Source organism: Dipodomys ordii, unplaced genomic scaffold (assembly GCF_000151885.1).
Source record: "Dipodomys ordii isolate 6190 unplaced genomic scaffold, Dord_2.0 Scaffold5, whole genome shotgun sequence".
In the NCBI taxonomy this organism is placed as follows: Eukaryota; Metazoa; Chordata; class Mammalia; order Rodentia; family Heteromyidae; genus Dipodomys; species Dipodomys ordii.
The window spans coordinates 11,829,700-11,847,060 of NW_012267221.1; the positions used below are offsets into that span (position 1 = coordinate 11,829,700).

Genomic DNA, 17,361 nt, shown 5'->3' on the forward strand with positions numbered 1-17,361 from the left:
TTTTTGCTTATGTGGTGCTGAGGAATCGAACCCAGGGCCTCATGCATGCAAGGCAAGCGTTCTACCACTGAGCCACCTTCCCAGCTCCTAGAATATTTTCTATATTGACTTGGAAATGCTAGGATTTTTTGGAATATTTTCATATTAGGAATGGCTCATTTGGTTGAACACTTAGTACTCTACCTTGCTCCACTTCACTTTCAATGGTGACTAGTGTCCCCCCATTTTCAACACAGAAGTCGCGAGCTCCAGTCCAGTTCTTAAGATTGCTTGGGTCTTCGGGGATCCTCACCAAAAAGCACTATCAAAAAACACAAAATAGTGTTTATTCTTATACTTTAGTAAGTGAATTAAAAATTTCCCATGCAAGATCAGGCTAGAAAAAAATACGTTTTTATTGGACAAAAGAACTCCCCCCTCCGCTCAACTGCTTCAAATGCACCAAAGTGATCTAAACAAGAGCAGCTTTCAAGGCAAATGAGTGACTTGTCTGCATTCATATTAGGCAAAACAGATTATATCACAGGCTTTCTGCTCTCTGCGAGCACTCTTCCTAAAACAGTTAGTTCACTTGCAAAGTTTACAGTGACAGGTTTCATCCCCCAAAGAAATCTATGAGGGGGCAATGAGGGCTTAGTTACAATTTACTTACAAGCACATACTTCCTCACTTTAAGTAGGAGGAAATATGGTAAATTAAATCACACCAGGTAGTTGAATCTATTAAATGCTCAGTTGGCCATTTGGTCAGTCACTGCCTTAGGAAGAGCCAGAAAAGTGGGAAAAAAATGAGCCCACTGTGGGGAGAAACAAGGGCAAGACTTAAAGAATCCTAGGAGGAAGGAGAAACAGAGGAGGCTGGCCATCAATGCTATCAAAAGGCATAGAGATAGACTGTGGGATTTGCCATGTTGATTCTTGTTCAGGAGAGGTTCCTGTCTGTAAATGTTTCTTTATGTGAGATGGAAAAAGAAATAGAATGGTTCTTACTAGGCAGGAGTGGTATGAAGATAAGCTTTCCTCCCAACTCAAGAACTCAGGGTAATTTAAGCATGTTAGTAGAACCAACAGGAGTTATCCAAGAGGGAAAGATAGAAGAGAAAGGCATACCAGATTGAACTAAGTGCCAGGGAAGTCAGAGAGTATGCAAATGCAAAGGATTTTTCCCTTTGGGATTCATTAGGATTCATCTCTCATGACTAATTTGCTCATCAATGAACATAGCCAAGCTTGGTCATTGATAGGCCAAATCCCAAGATCATCCTATGGAGAAAATCTCACTTATAGAATAATTCCAAGTTATGGTTAACTGGAGATAAGAATCTCATGAACTTTCCTGCCTGGGCTGGTTTTGAACTACAATCTTCAGATATCAGCCTCCTGAGTAGCTACGATTACAGATACTGGTGAGCCCCATGGCCTGGCTCCTTAATTCTTTAATTTCTAAATTTGTCAACTTCCCATCCCTTCCTCACTATCATAAATTCCTTAAATTTAGAAGACTAAGTCTAACTTCTCTTTGAACAGCACATCAGAGAAGATCCTTGGTAAGTATTTATGGAACAAAAATCTAAAACTATAGACCCTGAAATGGTTATCAGATTGTTAGCTGCTAAGTGAAGCAGACACATGTAGGGGCAAACTACTACATTAAAATACCTTCAAAGTGTTCTTTTCCTTTGTTTCAGCTAAAACTTTTGGAGAAAACTTAAGAAAACTCAACCAAGAATTACCAAGAGACTCTCATTCTTTTGGGTACCTAGAACAGATTTACATCATTTGTAGCGTCCATCTTTGTGACCCTAAAACTGACTGTGCCCAGAATGTGCTCATAGAATGATGGCTTTCTCTGACCTCAGGCTGAGCATGCTCTTAAATGTCTGCCCCTAAAGTGTTTTCTGTATGACTTTGTATAAATTGCCCAATATAAATCCCACTGCTTTGTTTCTTGGGGAAAGAATTGCTTTTGGAAATCAACCTAGTGCTCTTCTTCTTCTTCTTTTTAATATATATTTTTTTATTATCAAGGTGATATACAGAGGGGTTACAGTTACATAAGTAAGGTAATAAATCCATTTCTTGTCACACTTGTTACCACTTCCCTCATTTTTTTCTCCCGCTTTTCCCACTCTTAAATTCTGGTTGTGCTTTTTGACTGAGTTCACAGAGATACAAACCCATAGCATTTAGTTATAAAATGGCACTCTTAAGCAAACTTGATTTCATCCATTGCTTCTCACACAAGGAAATTTTTTTCCCCTTATGGGATATTTTGTCAAGATTTGGAGGCTTTGATTTTTGTTGTTACAACTGAAAAGATGGTTGCTTTTGACATCAGCAGATTTGCCAGGATTGTTAAACTCCCAACAAAGTTCGGCTCAGGCCAGAACATTATCCAACCCCAAATGTTAGGGTCAAGATCATTCTTTTCAAAGGGCAGTTCAGAATAAACCAGCCAGGGCTTTCTCACTGCTTTTAGGATAAAAACAAGAAACCCTGATCCAGCTGAAAGCTGAGGTACCAATCAAGAGAGGAAATGCATTTCAATTCTTCTGGTCCCTTTCTTCTTGTTTGCTTCACAAAGAAACTGAATTGGCTTTAAAGGAGTTTAATTTTTATAACAACTACCCTTTTATCTGTTCCTTTTCAGTTTTGTCTTTTTCTTCTAATTACAATTTCCAAGGAGTGGCACACACTAATTATTAAAGTCTTATCATTTAATGCAAATCCACCTTGTGTTCAGATAGTCACTCTAATGAACCATTCATATATACCAATGGACTTCATTGGTTCAATAAACACCCGCCCTGCTCCCTCCACCTGCCCACATTTCCTTCAGCTAAGGTTTACTAGCTTGAAGTGTGGTTTCCAACTACCACAACTTCATTGTTTCTAAAATCACACTTCTGATGTTGAATAGTGATATTAATAATTAAATCAAAGCAGCAGGATGAAGTACAGCATCCTTAATGTTATATTGTTTGCTTACCAATTTGCAGTGTGTGATCTAATTTAATGCATCTCTAATTGCAAGTATGAATTAAGAAGGGCTGTATTCAAACAAGTTTTTAATATAAAACTTTTCAGTGTATCAAACATTTCTAGCTCAACATTTTGAAATGGAATTCAAGATATTCCTCCAACTCTCGTCTCTTTCTCAGTGTTCCTAATAACAATGAATGGCACAGTCACACACAGTGATCTAAGTCTGAAACCTGGGGCCATTGCCACCCTTACTATCATCCTTTTAGCTCTCAATTAGACATCTCATTTCTCAAAGAACACAGCTCTTTCTGTATTCTCACATGACAACTACACCACCATCTTAGCCCAAGTTACTCAACTTTCCCCTGGACTTCTGCAGTAGCTACCAAAATGTTCTTACCTTTCTCACCTTGGCCTACTCTTAATATATCCTTGCCACTGCATGAGTGGTGCTTTTCATAATTTGGTCCTGGTTATTTTTCTCTTGTTAAAAACTATTCAGGGGCTTCCCTTTGTTCTTAGAAAACAAACCAGAAACATTCACACAATATTACTTGTATCTATTTCTTTGATCTTATCTTCTATTATAGTGCTCTATGCTTCATTGAGTTCCTTAAATGTCTTAGTTCTTCTCACCACAGGACCTTAGTACATTCTGCTCTGTTCTACATATGTATGTATGTATGTATGTATGTATGTATGTATTGCTAGTACTAGAGCTTGAACTCAAGGCCAGAGCATTGTCCCTTACCTTTTTTGTTCAAGGCTGGTGCCTTGAGCCACAGCTCCTACTTCTAGATTTTTTTTGGTAATTAATTGTAGATGAGAGTCTTACGGACTTTGCTGTCTTAGCTCTCAGCTTCCTCAATGGCTAGGATTACAGGCCACTGGTACCTGGCTTTTTGTTTTCCTAATGATCCACAACTTCTGACCTTTCAGTTTTTTCTCTGTGTGTGTGTGTGTATAAACATATATATACAAATTAAATAAATCTATGTAATATATATTTTTAATTTAATTTAAATTTTTTGTACTAGTTCTAGGACTTGAACTCAGGGTCTCGGCACTGTCCCTGAGCTCTTTTGCTCAAGGACAGCATTCTGCCATTGAGCCACAGCTCCACTTCACCGTTTTAGTCATAAACCAGCGATAGAAGTCTTATGGATTTTCCTGCCCAAGCTGTTGTTCAACTGTGATCCTCAGATCTCAGCTTCTGGAGTAGCTAGGATTACAGACATAAGCCACTGTTGTCCGGCCTGTGAGATATTTTTATAGAATTCTGTAACTTTTGTCTACATAAGATATTGGAGGTTGAACTTAAGGCCTCTTGTCTACTAGGTAAGTGGTCTAGCACTTAAGCCATGCCCCTTAATTCTTTACTTTTATTTATCTGTTTAGCTGGTAGTTTTGTTTAGTACTGGAGTTTGAACTCTGGGCTTGTGCTTGCTAGGTAATCTGTTAAGTGTTTTGGATAGTTTTTCAGATGGGGTCTGGCACTAATTTTATCTGGGCTGACCTATAACCATGATGCTTCTCCTTTACCTCTGAGTAACTAGGATTATAGAAAGGTTCTATCATGCTCAGGTAAATGGTATAGCTTTATCAAAAGGTGCTGCGGAGTGGAGAAATATGATGCCAAAGAGAATAAAGTTAGCATAGAAAACTGCAGTGTATACTACAGTTTTAAGTCATAGTTGTTTTGTCATTGATTTCCTAAAGATTTCCTTCTAGTATGTAAGCTCTGAAAGTATTGTGTCTATAGTTGAACGAATCAATATAATTTTAGGTTTGAATAAAGTCTTAAGAAAAAAAGAGTATTTAAAAAATATACATAAAATGAAATATTGATTATCTGTAGCTATATGTTGCAAGGTGGAATTTTATTCCAGGTTTGGAGTAACACATAGACACACACCACACTTAGAATTTCTTCCTCTTACAGTTTTGCTGGAATAAGAATTTTAGATGATTTCCCCTTGTCAAGCTTCTTTTAAATTGTTAAAAGACATTATCAAACATGGACAAAATTATTTGTAAGACATTGGTAAAAATGCTTAATTTCTGGATGAATTTTAAAAATTCTCAATCTGTAAGTTCTTTTGAATAACAAATAGTCCCAGGAAGTTGACAAATATGAAGTTTAATGGGATATCCCTTAATATTGTCCTAATTCAGAATTTCACGATAAGGCCTAACATTGTTATCTCCTAGATTTTCTTCTGTCACGTTATTAACCATTCTTTCTGGACCTTCAGTCCTCCTGTTAGCAACTTTTAGAATCATCTGGTAAACCATAGTAGTCCTCTCTTACCCATGACTTCAATATTTTCAGTTTCAGTTACACTTATCCACAGCCAACAAAAAGACTGAACACAATATAAGATTATGGGGGGGCAGCATTCATCTAATGTTATATAGTATATTGTTATAATCTTATCTTTTTCATATTTAAATAATGTTTATTTACAAAATACTATTCCAAAAATTATATTCCATTAAGTTTTGAGTAACAGTATAATCAAATCATTTAAGTAATAGTATAATCACTTAAGTAGCTCTAGTTACTTAAACAGCAAATGAGAACTAAGTCAAAATTGCTCTTAAAGAGTGATCAAAAATATTTCCAGTTTCTTGGGGCTGGGAAGGTGGCTCAGTGGTAGAGCGCTTGCCTTGCATGCATGAGGTCCTGGGTTCGATTCCTCAGTACCACATAAGCAAAAAGAAAAAAGCCAGAAGTGGGGCTGTGGCTCAAGTGGTAGAGCGCTAAGCCTTGAGCTGAAGAGCTGAGGGACAGTGCCCAGGCCCAGAGTTCAGGCCCCACGACTGGACCCCCCCAAAAAATATTTCCAGTTTCTTGTGGTTCTGGAGGTTCAGTAGCAGGTTCCTTTGAAGGTGGAATAACCTTGAGGGGAATTAGCTTCTACTTTCAGAATGTGAAGTCAGGAAGGAAAATTCCAGCTCCTGGGCAGGAGGTGATAAGGAAAAGCCATTGGCTAGTAGATGTTTCCCACTGGGAATGGAGGATGTGGTGGACCAGGGAAATCTCTAGGTGGAAAATAATTTTGAGAAGCTCTGTACATGTTTCCTAGAGGAAGCAGATGGAACCCAGGGCTCCTGGCTCCTTGAATCCATTAGACACAATAGCTATTGGACAGGAGGAACAAAGAGCGAGCTGCTTCACTTTCAACAGGAAAGAAGGAACCCGGCACATTTGAATTACTAAGATAATATTTTATATTTCTATTAGATTCCATATCTGAAGACACTGGTTTATCTCCTTTATCCCATTTGAGTAAAGACATATTGAAACTTCTGAGTTCTTCCAGTCCAGATAGTTTCCCAGAATTAGAGTCACATCTGTCTTGCCTTTGTAGAGGCAGAGCTGCAGCAGAGTATGTTAGAGCAATCCAGTTTGCAAGCACAGGACAGGGACCCAGTGTCAAAAGGTGATTTATGAGTAGCAGTGAATGCTTTATAACTTGATTCTTCTCTTTCATTGCTAATCTGATGGTCCAGAGGGTTATCTGGGCCTTCTGGGCCTATTTGTCCTCCTACTAGATGCAAAGATGAGAGTCTAAACAGAACCTCTCAATAAGTTGGAGGACAGAGCAAAGCTCTGTCTCAGATGAAATTAGACCCTTTGGTGAGTGACCATATGGGGCATGCTCTCTGCCAAACGCTGTATTTGGAACATCAAGTACATACTGATCTTTTCTTGAAAGTTCAAATTTAAACTCTGTTTTAGTTAATTTTTGTTGCGAGCATTTTCATTCCTTAAATGACTGAGATTTCTCTCAGCAACCCAAGCTGCCAACCAATTATCCTGTGTTTTCTTCTCAAGGGGAATAATTTGCTCTTGATAAAAATAAATGGGTCTCTTCAATTCTTCTTCAAGATCTCTGGCTCATTTTAGATACGTGTCAAGCTCTTCAGCTGCATACATGATCTTTTCATCTACTTTGGAAAATTTCTCCTTTGTCTCTAACCTGTAATTTTTTTCCTGCCATTAATTTCCTATAGAGTGTCCTTACATTTTCTTGGTATAGTTCAGTCATTACTTTGAATTTCTGCTGAAGTTTCCAATTCTCACTCTCAATCAGTGCAATTGCTGATCGCAAAGATGCTTGTTTGTTCAGTCTGGAGATGTCTAATATACCTTGTAGGATCTTCCTTTGTTTTAGCTACATCAGACAAATGAATGCAAATTTGGTTTCTTCCTCCTTCTAAGGTTTTTAAAGAAGCAGTTAATTTAACCGCATAAATCAGTTTCTTCAAAGCTTTTGTGGCTGAATCAAGCAGAAAAGGTCAGATAAGTTGATGTTAGGGAAATAAACCCTAAGATGTGTATTCAAATGTTTTATTTTCTTTCATGAGATTGTTTCTAACATATTTATAAGATTATTTCTTTGTTGCTTTGTATGTCCCTACCCCACGGTATAACCCCTGCTTTCTCTGTATTTGATGTTGGTATAATTTGTGGAGGGGAAGGGAAAAAAAACAAATCGCTTAAATAGGGATACAGGTGGACCATTGCAACAATGAGATGTACAAGTCGTTATGTCAAAAACGAACTTTACAACTTTGGTGGGGTGGGGGGGAGGAGGGTTGGGTGGAGGGGGGAAGATGGGAAGGAGCGCTATTTTCTAGTTCAACCTTCAATCCCAATTCCAAACTGCCACCATCTGTCATGTCTTCTTTAAGACCTGCAGCCCATCTTTCATTTTAAAGAATCATTTGGTCAGAGACTTGATGTTATTTTCTTTATCCCTTAGAACTTGTTGTGCCTGGGCTTTGGAGTTTTCAAATGCTCTTTTCTGTTTATCAAGTTCACTCACTTGTTCTTTCCATACCTCAGTTTCTTGTAAAGGCTGTTACTGGTTTTCCTGAAGTTGGGAATTTTCATTCGCAGCATCAGCTATTGCTTCCTTAAGACAGGCTTCAATGATTTGAAGTAATCTGAAGGTTGCTTTGGCTTCAACTACTTGTGACTTGAAGGACTGTGATTATCTTCTAAGGACTGTATCTATTTTGAAATATCTGTCAGCAGTTCATCTTGTTGAGAATGTTTAGATTTCTCACCTCACAGCTCTTTTTCTAGGAAGGATATTTTGTTCTCAAGTTCAGATTTGAGCCCAGCCCACTCTTCATAGGTTGTCTTCAAACTTTGGGCTTCTATCCACTCCCTCTCAAAGATGGCAGCCTTTGTAGATGACTCTAAGCCTTCACACACTTTCTGAAAAAGGCTCACTTTTTAAGTAGTTCACAATTTTCTTCAATGAGTCCAGAGTACCATAGAGCAAACTGCTTTTCTCTTCTCATAGAAAGCCAGCTTCTAACCCAAGGAAAACTTTTTTTTATTGTGAAAATACTGTACAGAGGGGTTACAATTACATGGGCAAGATAATGAGTACATTTCTTATCAAGCATTGTAACCTCCTCCTTTCCCCGTCTCATCCCTTCCCATCTTCCCCCCCCAACCTTCTCCCCCTCCACCAAAGTTGTAAAGTTCTTTTTTGACATAAGGACTTGTACATCTCATTGTTTCAATGGGTCCACCTGTATCCCTATTTAAACTATTTGTTTTTTTCCCTTCCCCTCCACAAATTATACCAACATCAAATACAGTGAAAGCAGGGGTTATACCATGGGGGAGGGACATACAAAGCAACAAAGAAATAATCTTATAAATGCGTTAGAAACACAAGCATGAAAGAAAAAAATCATTTGAATACATATCTTAGGGTTCATTTCCCTAACATCAACTTATCTGACCTTTTCTGCTTGATTCAAACATATACTACTTATTGCAAATATGGGAAACCATGAGACCTATGTTTCTTTGGGCCTGGCTTACTTTACTTAATATAATTTTTTCCAAGTCTTTCCATTTCCTAACAAATGGGGCAATGTCATTCTTTCTGATAATTCCATTGTGTATATATACCACATTTTCTTGATCCATTCATCTACTGAGGGGCATCTGGTTTGGTACCATATCTTAGCTATTGTAAATAATGCTGCAATAAACATAGTTGTACTGGTAGCTTTAATATGGTCTTGTTTCCACATAAGCAAGAGAACAACGATTAATACAAGAGCTACATACATCACCAATTTCCATGGAAAGCCTTGGGGATTCTGGCCTGATCTACTGTCTTCAAGCAATGTGACCACAACTCTGCCAAGACCAGTCCCAAGAATGGCTGAGGCACCCTTGGCTGCTGGTGCTATGGCAGCCATGGCTTGGCCTGGATACCTCAGATCATATAAAACCCTCAGACTTGTTTTCAGAGTAAACCACTGCTGAACTGGCTGCAGGGGTGGGTGGTGGGTGGAGCAGGTCTCAGCCTGACACATAGGCTCTTCACACAACCCTATCCCTCAGTTTGGCTTTGGTCAGATTATAGCAGTTTATTTCCTGACATAACTAATTTGCCAATAAAATGTTACGTGTGTACAGGCAAAAAAAATGTATATAGGTGTTGTGGTTTGGAAGATCCTCATGTGAAGACTTATACCCCTGGGCGTCTGATTGGATCATTAGGAGGCTGTCTAGTGGGAGCTCCTTATGTACTCCCCCCAGTTTTCCTCCCATAACTGTGCCAGAAATTTGGAACAGAGATAGGCAATTCTTTGAGGCTACTCTCTATAGACCATTCCAGAATGCACTTGTTCTAACAGTTGAGAAAAACCCATAGTCATGCAGGAATAAACTGCAGTGGATCAGCCATCTAAATGTAGGCGCTAAACCCACAAAATGCTAAGAAGAAATATAAGGGTAAGTCCTATGCCAAATGGTAAGAATCCATGGCTTCTTAGCTATAATAGCAAAAGCACAAGCAACAAAAGAAAAACTATATAAATTGAACTTCATCAAAACCACAAACTTTTGTTTATCAAAAGGCATTATAAAGGAAGTTGTAAGACAACCTACAAATGGGGAAAATATTTTTCAGCACCTTTAGATGAGTACCATTGCTTCAGATCCACATCATGTTTTGGCTATTCTCACTGAAATATAGTATTTTGTTGTTGTTAGAAGCAATGTTAAGATCTAATACGAAGTGGCAGATATAGGGAAAAAGAGTAAGACAAGTAGATTCAGCATTAAGAAGCTTAAGGTTGATTTTTGACTTGGAATTATTCACTGGGAACTTTCAAGAAAGTCATAAAAAAGCCTCAGACTTCTTACATAAAACTGAGAATAAAAATTCTGTTTATCTCAGGAATTCAATAAAATGAGAAATATACATGAAACCACTCAGCGTATCAGTTTGTCAAGAGGTGGAAGCAACTTAAATTTCTACCAGTGGATGAGTGGAGAAACAAAATGTGGTATATCCATACAATGGCATATTATTCAGCCTCAAGAAGGAAGGAGCTACCCTCAACCCTACAGAGTTCTAATTATATTCAGATGTCCTAATAGTTTCCCTTCATCATTGTAAGTAATTTAATTTTTGTCTATGAAGTTTACTTACAAACAAGCAACCAAGTCACTTTATTTTCTTCAGTACGTGAAGGAACTGGTTCAGCAGAATGTCTCCATAGCTGTGCTTTTCTAATGTTTGGTGAGGGGCTGGCAAGAATTTTAATGATACAGTAAAGAAAAGAATATCTATATAACTAATTTGCTATGTTGGTGTATTGCCGTGAGTTTACCTTTAGTGGCCGTTTGTCATTTCATAACAACTATGCATTTTGGTTCACTGTGATGATGATTGATATTTAGTGACTGCAACACGTTTATACCACTGATTCAAATTCCATTCATGATGAAGTTATACAAATAATGCATATATTGATATCTTTTATTGCAAAAATGTAAATTTATAACTTGTATAATATTCTAGTGCTTTTTGAAATAAAATATGTTATATGTGTATATTAAAAAAAGAAGAAGACATATGCTAAGTGAAACATGCCAGTCATAAAAGGGTGATTTCACTTGAGGCATTTAAATAATTAAATTCATAAAGACAAAAAAATGGAGGTGCCAGGGGCGAGGATTAAGTGGAGGAGGAAGAATAGGCAGTTGTATTCAATGTTATTATTTAAAAAGCAATTAAATAACTTAGTACATTTAATAACTTTAATAAGTTATCTAATAAGTTATTAAATAAGTTATTGAATAATAGAGCTTTAGTTCTTTAAGAGGAAAGGAATCTTGAGATTGGTTGTACAACAATGTGAGTCATATAATTCAAAATGGCTAAGATGATAAATTCTATGTGGTGTGCATTTACCACAATTAAAAATTAAAATAAAAATCAGCATCAAATATATAGAGTGTGCTCAGTAAAAATTAAAGTAAAACCTGGTGGCTTCATTTCATAGATTAACAAGAGTGGAAGATTACAAAGGAGAGAAGCTCCTATCAATAAAACTGAGTACTTAAATAAAAAATTGCTGTATCATCTCAGCATATGAAATTACATGAGAGTCTGGGTTATTTTAATTCTCTAAGAGTTAAACAATTATAATTTGGGATGCATTTTAATTAGTTCCACCAAAGGCCCATAAAGTTATTTTATTATAATACGTAAGGAGTGAAGGGAAAGTCTAGGCCTTAATTGAAGTCAGTATCAGAAATAATAAATCTGGTTTACAATATCCCCACTGGCAATCTTTTTTTCTTAAACTCAATTCTGCATGGAAGCTTCAGCTTTATGAGGTTCGAGATGACATTGACCGAACTCAGTTATTACTTTGTCAATTCACAGGTGACCAGAGCTCTTCCTAGGTTGCTATCAGGAAGGAAAGACACAGATGGAAAAAATATAGTTCATATGTGGACAAAGCTTAAGCACACAGACATGTATACACACACATTTGACTATTTACCTATATACATGTGCACATTCACTGCACACATGTATTTACACACATAGCACCTAAATGAATGATAGTTCCAGAAGAAAAAACAGTCTATCATTGAGCAATGATATCAAGCACACCAAAAGGATGTAAAGGTGAACACATACATGTGTACTGTGAGCTTTGCTGCCTTTGATCCTGTCATCTTATATGGATTGGTCTGGTTGTGAATGGCTAACACTCAACATTTATAGTGAAACTCTAGGAGTCTTGTTAGCAGGTGAATAAAGGGTGTGTGCATGGGGGAAAAGGGAGAGTCTAGGTAAGTCTTGCACTATTTCTTTTCTTTCTTTCTTTCTTTTTTTAAGGGAAAATCTTGTTCCAAAGTAGAAAAACTTCTTAAAAAATATTGAAAATTGTGACCAAAAACATTCCAAGTTCTGTTGATAAGTCATAGTTTTTGTTTTTAAGGCACCTTTACTTTTTGAATACCTTATAAAATGAGCATTTATAAAAGAGAAACACAGGCAAATTTTTGAAAGTAAGTTTACCTTATAGTTAAAGTATAGCCATCCTTTGGGGCATGTTCCATGTTGTTTTGTTGTATCTTTTTCTGCCTCGACCGCTAATGCCTTTTTTCGTTTACAAATAACAGGCATAGACATTGAACAATGTTCCTTTCCCCAAAGCCCTGGAGGAGAAAATTGGTCAGAAATGCCTTAGAAATAATGGTGACTGTTGGTGGGGTTTGTCTATTGATCTCTCTCTCTCTCTTTTTTAGGACTGTGATATTTTTATTATCATAATTTACCTTTTCAATCTATTAACTTACTAATTATAGAGTTTCCCCTTGACAACAGCTAACTGGGCAAGATGCCAACTCAGCAATTCTAATATTATTATGTATTTTTTTTTACAAATGCATAAATATTTGACAAGGGCAGAAAAATACCTTATAGAGTAATATTTGTTTTAAAATATTCAGCTTCACTGTACAGAAAAAAACAGTCTAGAACAATAAATGATCACATATCACATCTAGTAAACCATAGAGTACAATGAAATCTACTTTATGATTTAAAAAATAGAAAATAGAGGTTGAATGTCTGTAATCTCAAAATCTAGAATCAAACTTTTTCTGAGTGCTGACACAATGCTTAAAAAGTTTTAGATTTCAAAACGTTTCAGATTTCAGATGCTTAGAAAAAGGATGCTTAACTACGTAAAGCTTATGTAAAGATTCCAAAATCCAAATACCTAAAATCTGATATACTTCTGGTTTCAAGTATTTTGAATAAAAATCAGGAAGGAAAGCATTTCTCAATACTGACCCTTACATAAAATATAATATATAAGCATGTCTTCAATAAGATACTCCTTAGCATAAGCATGTGTTCAATAAGATCCATCCTCAACTCCTTAGCTCCTGCAGTGGCCTTTCCCTCTTTTTATTTAGAAGAGCTTTATTTTCAGAGTAACAGTTACTGGATGCATTTCATTAGCATTCATGTCACAAATTTCAGAACAGAGCCGAATGCATGCAAATTACAAGGGCAAGTTCAGTTCTCTAGTATAGAAATATGAGCCCAAAAGATGTTGGCTGGGAAGGAGGAGCTGGATTGCCATTTTCAATGCAGATTAGTTGCTATTCTCCCAGACTCACAAAACAACCCTTTTTGCAGGCTCTTGTGACACCTGCTGGCAAAAGCAAACTGATTAGCCACATTTTTCTTTGTGTTTCCACCCCCCTTTCCTTTCCTTAACTCTGCAGAGGCCCTCCCACTAAGAATTGCTTTTCCATTCATCATCTCCTGACCTGAGTGCAGCCTACTTGGGAATCTGTTAAAACAGGCAACATCTTTATCTTTTACTTGGTTAGAAAACGTATGTGGGTATTTGTGGACAATCAACTCAATCAAAACTATACTGATAAATAACAAACCGTGCATGCGCACGTGTGTGTGTGTGTGTGTGTGTGTGTGTGTGTGTGTGTGCGCGCGCGCGAGCGCGTGCGTGTCACCAAACAGGTCTTCAGAGCTAAATGTGCTTTTAAAATCCACCTTGCAAAACAGTTGCTATTTTCCACAAGTCCAGAAGTAATGAGTTCTGGGAATTAAAATAACAATTAAAAAAAAGAGAACAGTTCATTGAATGAAGGTTTTATTAAGAGGAAAAGAGGAAATAAACTTCATATTCATTAAGGTGTTAATTTATAAAATGGAGGTATATATAACACTGCCCCCCCATTAAAATTAGAATAGTATTTATCAGGCTTCGAAAAACAAAAATAAAAACTGGACTAAATTATTTTTAATGCTTTCACATTTGCTGTCTTCTAACTTGTTTGAATTTCTCCATATTATTTTGTACATTTTATTTTTATTTCACCTGTATATTCACTGATACAGATGTTTGCATACATTTTAAGTTCTATTTCCAGTTACCATATGCTAGTTAAATTAAAATGTGCATATTTCTAAAGAAGAAGGTTGATTTAACAGTCTCATTGGGACCATTTTTGGTGCTGTTTTGATTCACTAGAAAGGATTATCCAGATATAAATTATTTTCAAAACAGAAAATTAAAACAGAAGAATGGCCACCCATAACCTTTAAAATCAATGAGATTGGACAGTTAACTGAGAAGAAAAAAAATCAAACAACCTTCTCACTGAATTGATACCTAAAGGAGACTTCAAGGTTCCAAAAAATAGTTTTCATTATTATCCCAAATATGAATAAATAAAGTAACCTGTTATGGAAGAAATAAAGCCACATCTCTGGCTCTGATTATTCACAGGTATCTCTTGTCCTCTGTCCCAGTTCTGGTATATTACTGGTGATCCATCTCTCCAACTGTAGGAAAATTAAAAATGTCAAAGTCTTTTTACTTGGCATGTTGAGTCACCAGCACTGCTCTTAAGTTCTAAGGTATGGATTAAAAGTCTACTAAATAGTGTATTAAATTTAGAAAATACTCATAAACAGAATTGTACCTGTAGTTAACAAATACTGTATTGTATTTGGAAGCATTTTCTGAAAAGGTAGATTTTATGTTGCATTTTTAGTATAAAAATAAGCTAATAGGGCTGGAGGAAGATTTTGGAAGGCATGGATGCATGTTTGGAATAGATTGGTCATAATTTCATGGAGGAGTACTTTAGAAAGACTCATGTTTTGGCTAGAGGAATTCAAATTTATAAGTTAAAGATAAGTTAAAGATGATCAACAAATTGATCACTAAGAGGAAATCATGTCATTCAATACTTAAAACTTATCAAGTAAATGGCTGAGAAGTTGGCTAAGTGGTAGAGCGCTTGCCTTGCATGCATGAGGCCCTGGGTTTGATTCCTCAGCACCACATAAGTAGAAAAAAAAAAGCCAGAAGTGGTGCTATGGCTCAAGTGGTAGCATGCTAGCCTTGAGCTGAAGAGCGAAGGAAAACCCCCAAGCCCAGAGTTCAGGCCCCATGACCAGACCCCCCCCCAAAAAAAACCAACCAAACAAAAAAAACTTATCAAGTAAAATCAAATGCAAATTAATCTAGGTTCATACTGAATTTCATCATTGGCTTGCTCTTCTTGGTATCCAATCCACCAATTCACACCAAACTTTGATAGCTATTAAAAGAAAGAAAGGAAGAAATAAAACATCAGCATTTATTCTTCTTGTTTGCTTTTTTTTCTCCTCTATTAAGATGAATGGAGTTGCTGCTAATAGCTTTCTAGTATTTAGTATTTTACCCAATTATCTAAGGAAGAGTAACTAAGATCTGGTATCTTGAGGAACTCAGGAACTTCATTATTCTAAAATATTATCTCCTCATGAGATAACTCTTTCTATGAAAGAAAATTGTTGTAAAATATTGAAAATAATTAGTTTCATTCAACATGGAAAATAAAATTTCTAACTTCATACAAATGAATTACAGGGAGTATAATAAACTAGTATTGCTGATTCATGCCAGTAATCCTAGCTACTCAGGAGGCTGAAATCTGAGCATCACAGTTCAAAGTCAGCTTGGGCAGGAAAGTTTGTGAGACTCTTATCTGTAATTAAGCACCAAAAATAAATAAATAAAACAAATAGAGCTGTAGCTCTAGTGGTAGAGCACAACCTTGAGTGAAAAATCTAACCAACAGTGTCCAAGCTCTGAATTAAAGGCCCAGAAACAGGGGGGAAAAAGTAATATAATAATGTGAAATAGAAGATGGATTCATTTTCTTACTAGAGAAATTAGTGGCTTATTCTCTTCTTGATTTAGAGAAGCTCACTGTAGATGTTACATCTACATGAATAGGATAAAGATTTTGAATTTTACGTAGTGGTCTGATTGTTAACATCAATAACATTCAAATAAAAAGATACAACATAGGTCAAAGAAATGCTACTGAATTCCAGTGTTTGACAACTAAAAATAGGAGTATATATGTATATATGTAAAATAATAAATTATTTTAGTACCAATATCAATCATATAGATCTAAGCAAAATAGAGTAAAAAATTAAAACATTATGTGCCCATGCTTTCATTAAAGCAGATGTGATATTGGACTTAGAACCTGAGAAACTGAGATTCCTTCTTTAAATATAAAAGAGGAAGAAGCACTAAGATTTCTTAGAGACCCCCTAAGTTAGAATAATTTGTTTTGTAGGTGTGATATGTATAAATGTTGAAATTTAATTTAATTTTTATATACCAAAAACCCTAATTTGAAGGCATTATATATTTAAATTTGCACTCTCATTTCTGTCTGGGAATATTCTATTCTGGGAATATGTTTTATGATACATTATTTTTCCACATGAGTTTCAAGTCATCACCTAACAGAAGCTGATAGTTGGCTACCACTCTAATTTATAAATAGGTATTTTTACCTCTTGAACAATGTGTCTGTCTATCCTGTCAACAATTTGATAGGAACAAGTATAATTTTGGATCCCTGGGGTGTCATTACGTGGATATGTTCTTATATGCTGAATATAGAGTCTCTTGGTTAGACGTTCGAATGGACTGTTGAGACTGGCTGTGAACTCACTGGGAGAACCACAAAAATCATGGCCTGATTGTTCAATGCCCTAACTAAAGACCACTAAAGAGAAATTACATTTTCTGCATTTTAAGTGGCATTTTCATTAGCACCTCAATTATAGTATGGTAATCTCCCACACAGCACATCATTGAAACCTATTGTGATATGGTCCAAAACTTCACAGAGCAATGGAAGATACCCAGGCTGAAAATGGTAAAGACAGACAACAGATTTAGCTTAAGCATAAGGTCACAATCATGTAAACCTATTACTATGTGCTTGTAAAACAGAAATGTGGTATGTCCATTAATTTTAAAGCAGGAATACTATTTGTTTTAAATATGCAAGCAACCTTTACAGGTGGTACAATGTGGAAAGAACATTTAACTAAAAAATATGATGCAATAATCTATGCTAATCTACTAAACTACATAAGAAAAAGCAACCTGTCATTTTAAAAAAAATGTTTCATCAAAAATGGTAAAACTAAGCTGGGCATAGGTAGCTCACACCTACAAGCTGAGCTAC

The 17,361-nt window shown here is 36.2% G+C and overlaps 1 protein-coding gene and 1 pseudogene across 1 annotated transcript in view; both read right to left on the reverse strand.

Annotated features, from left to right (window-relative positions):
* Window positions 1–17,361, reverse strand: part of Pla2r1 (phospholipase A2 receptor 1, 180kDa) — a 119,234-nt gene that overhangs the window by 14,725 nt on the left and 87,148 nt on the right. The window contains exons 18-21 of the mRNA XM_013030869.1: window positions 15,356–15,420; window positions 14,553–14,656; window positions 12,353–12,492; window positions 184–301 (exon numbers count right to left, since the gene is read on the reverse strand). Coding sequence (XP_012886323.1) covers window positions 184–301; window positions 12,353–12,492; window positions 14,553–14,656; window positions 15,356–15,420 — 427 coding nt within the window. The remainder of the gene's footprint in view (window positions 1–183; window positions 302–12,352; window positions 12,493–14,552; window positions 14,657–15,355; window positions 15,421–17,361) is intronic.
* Window positions 6,116–9,341, reverse strand: LOC105993757 (annotated as a pseudogene).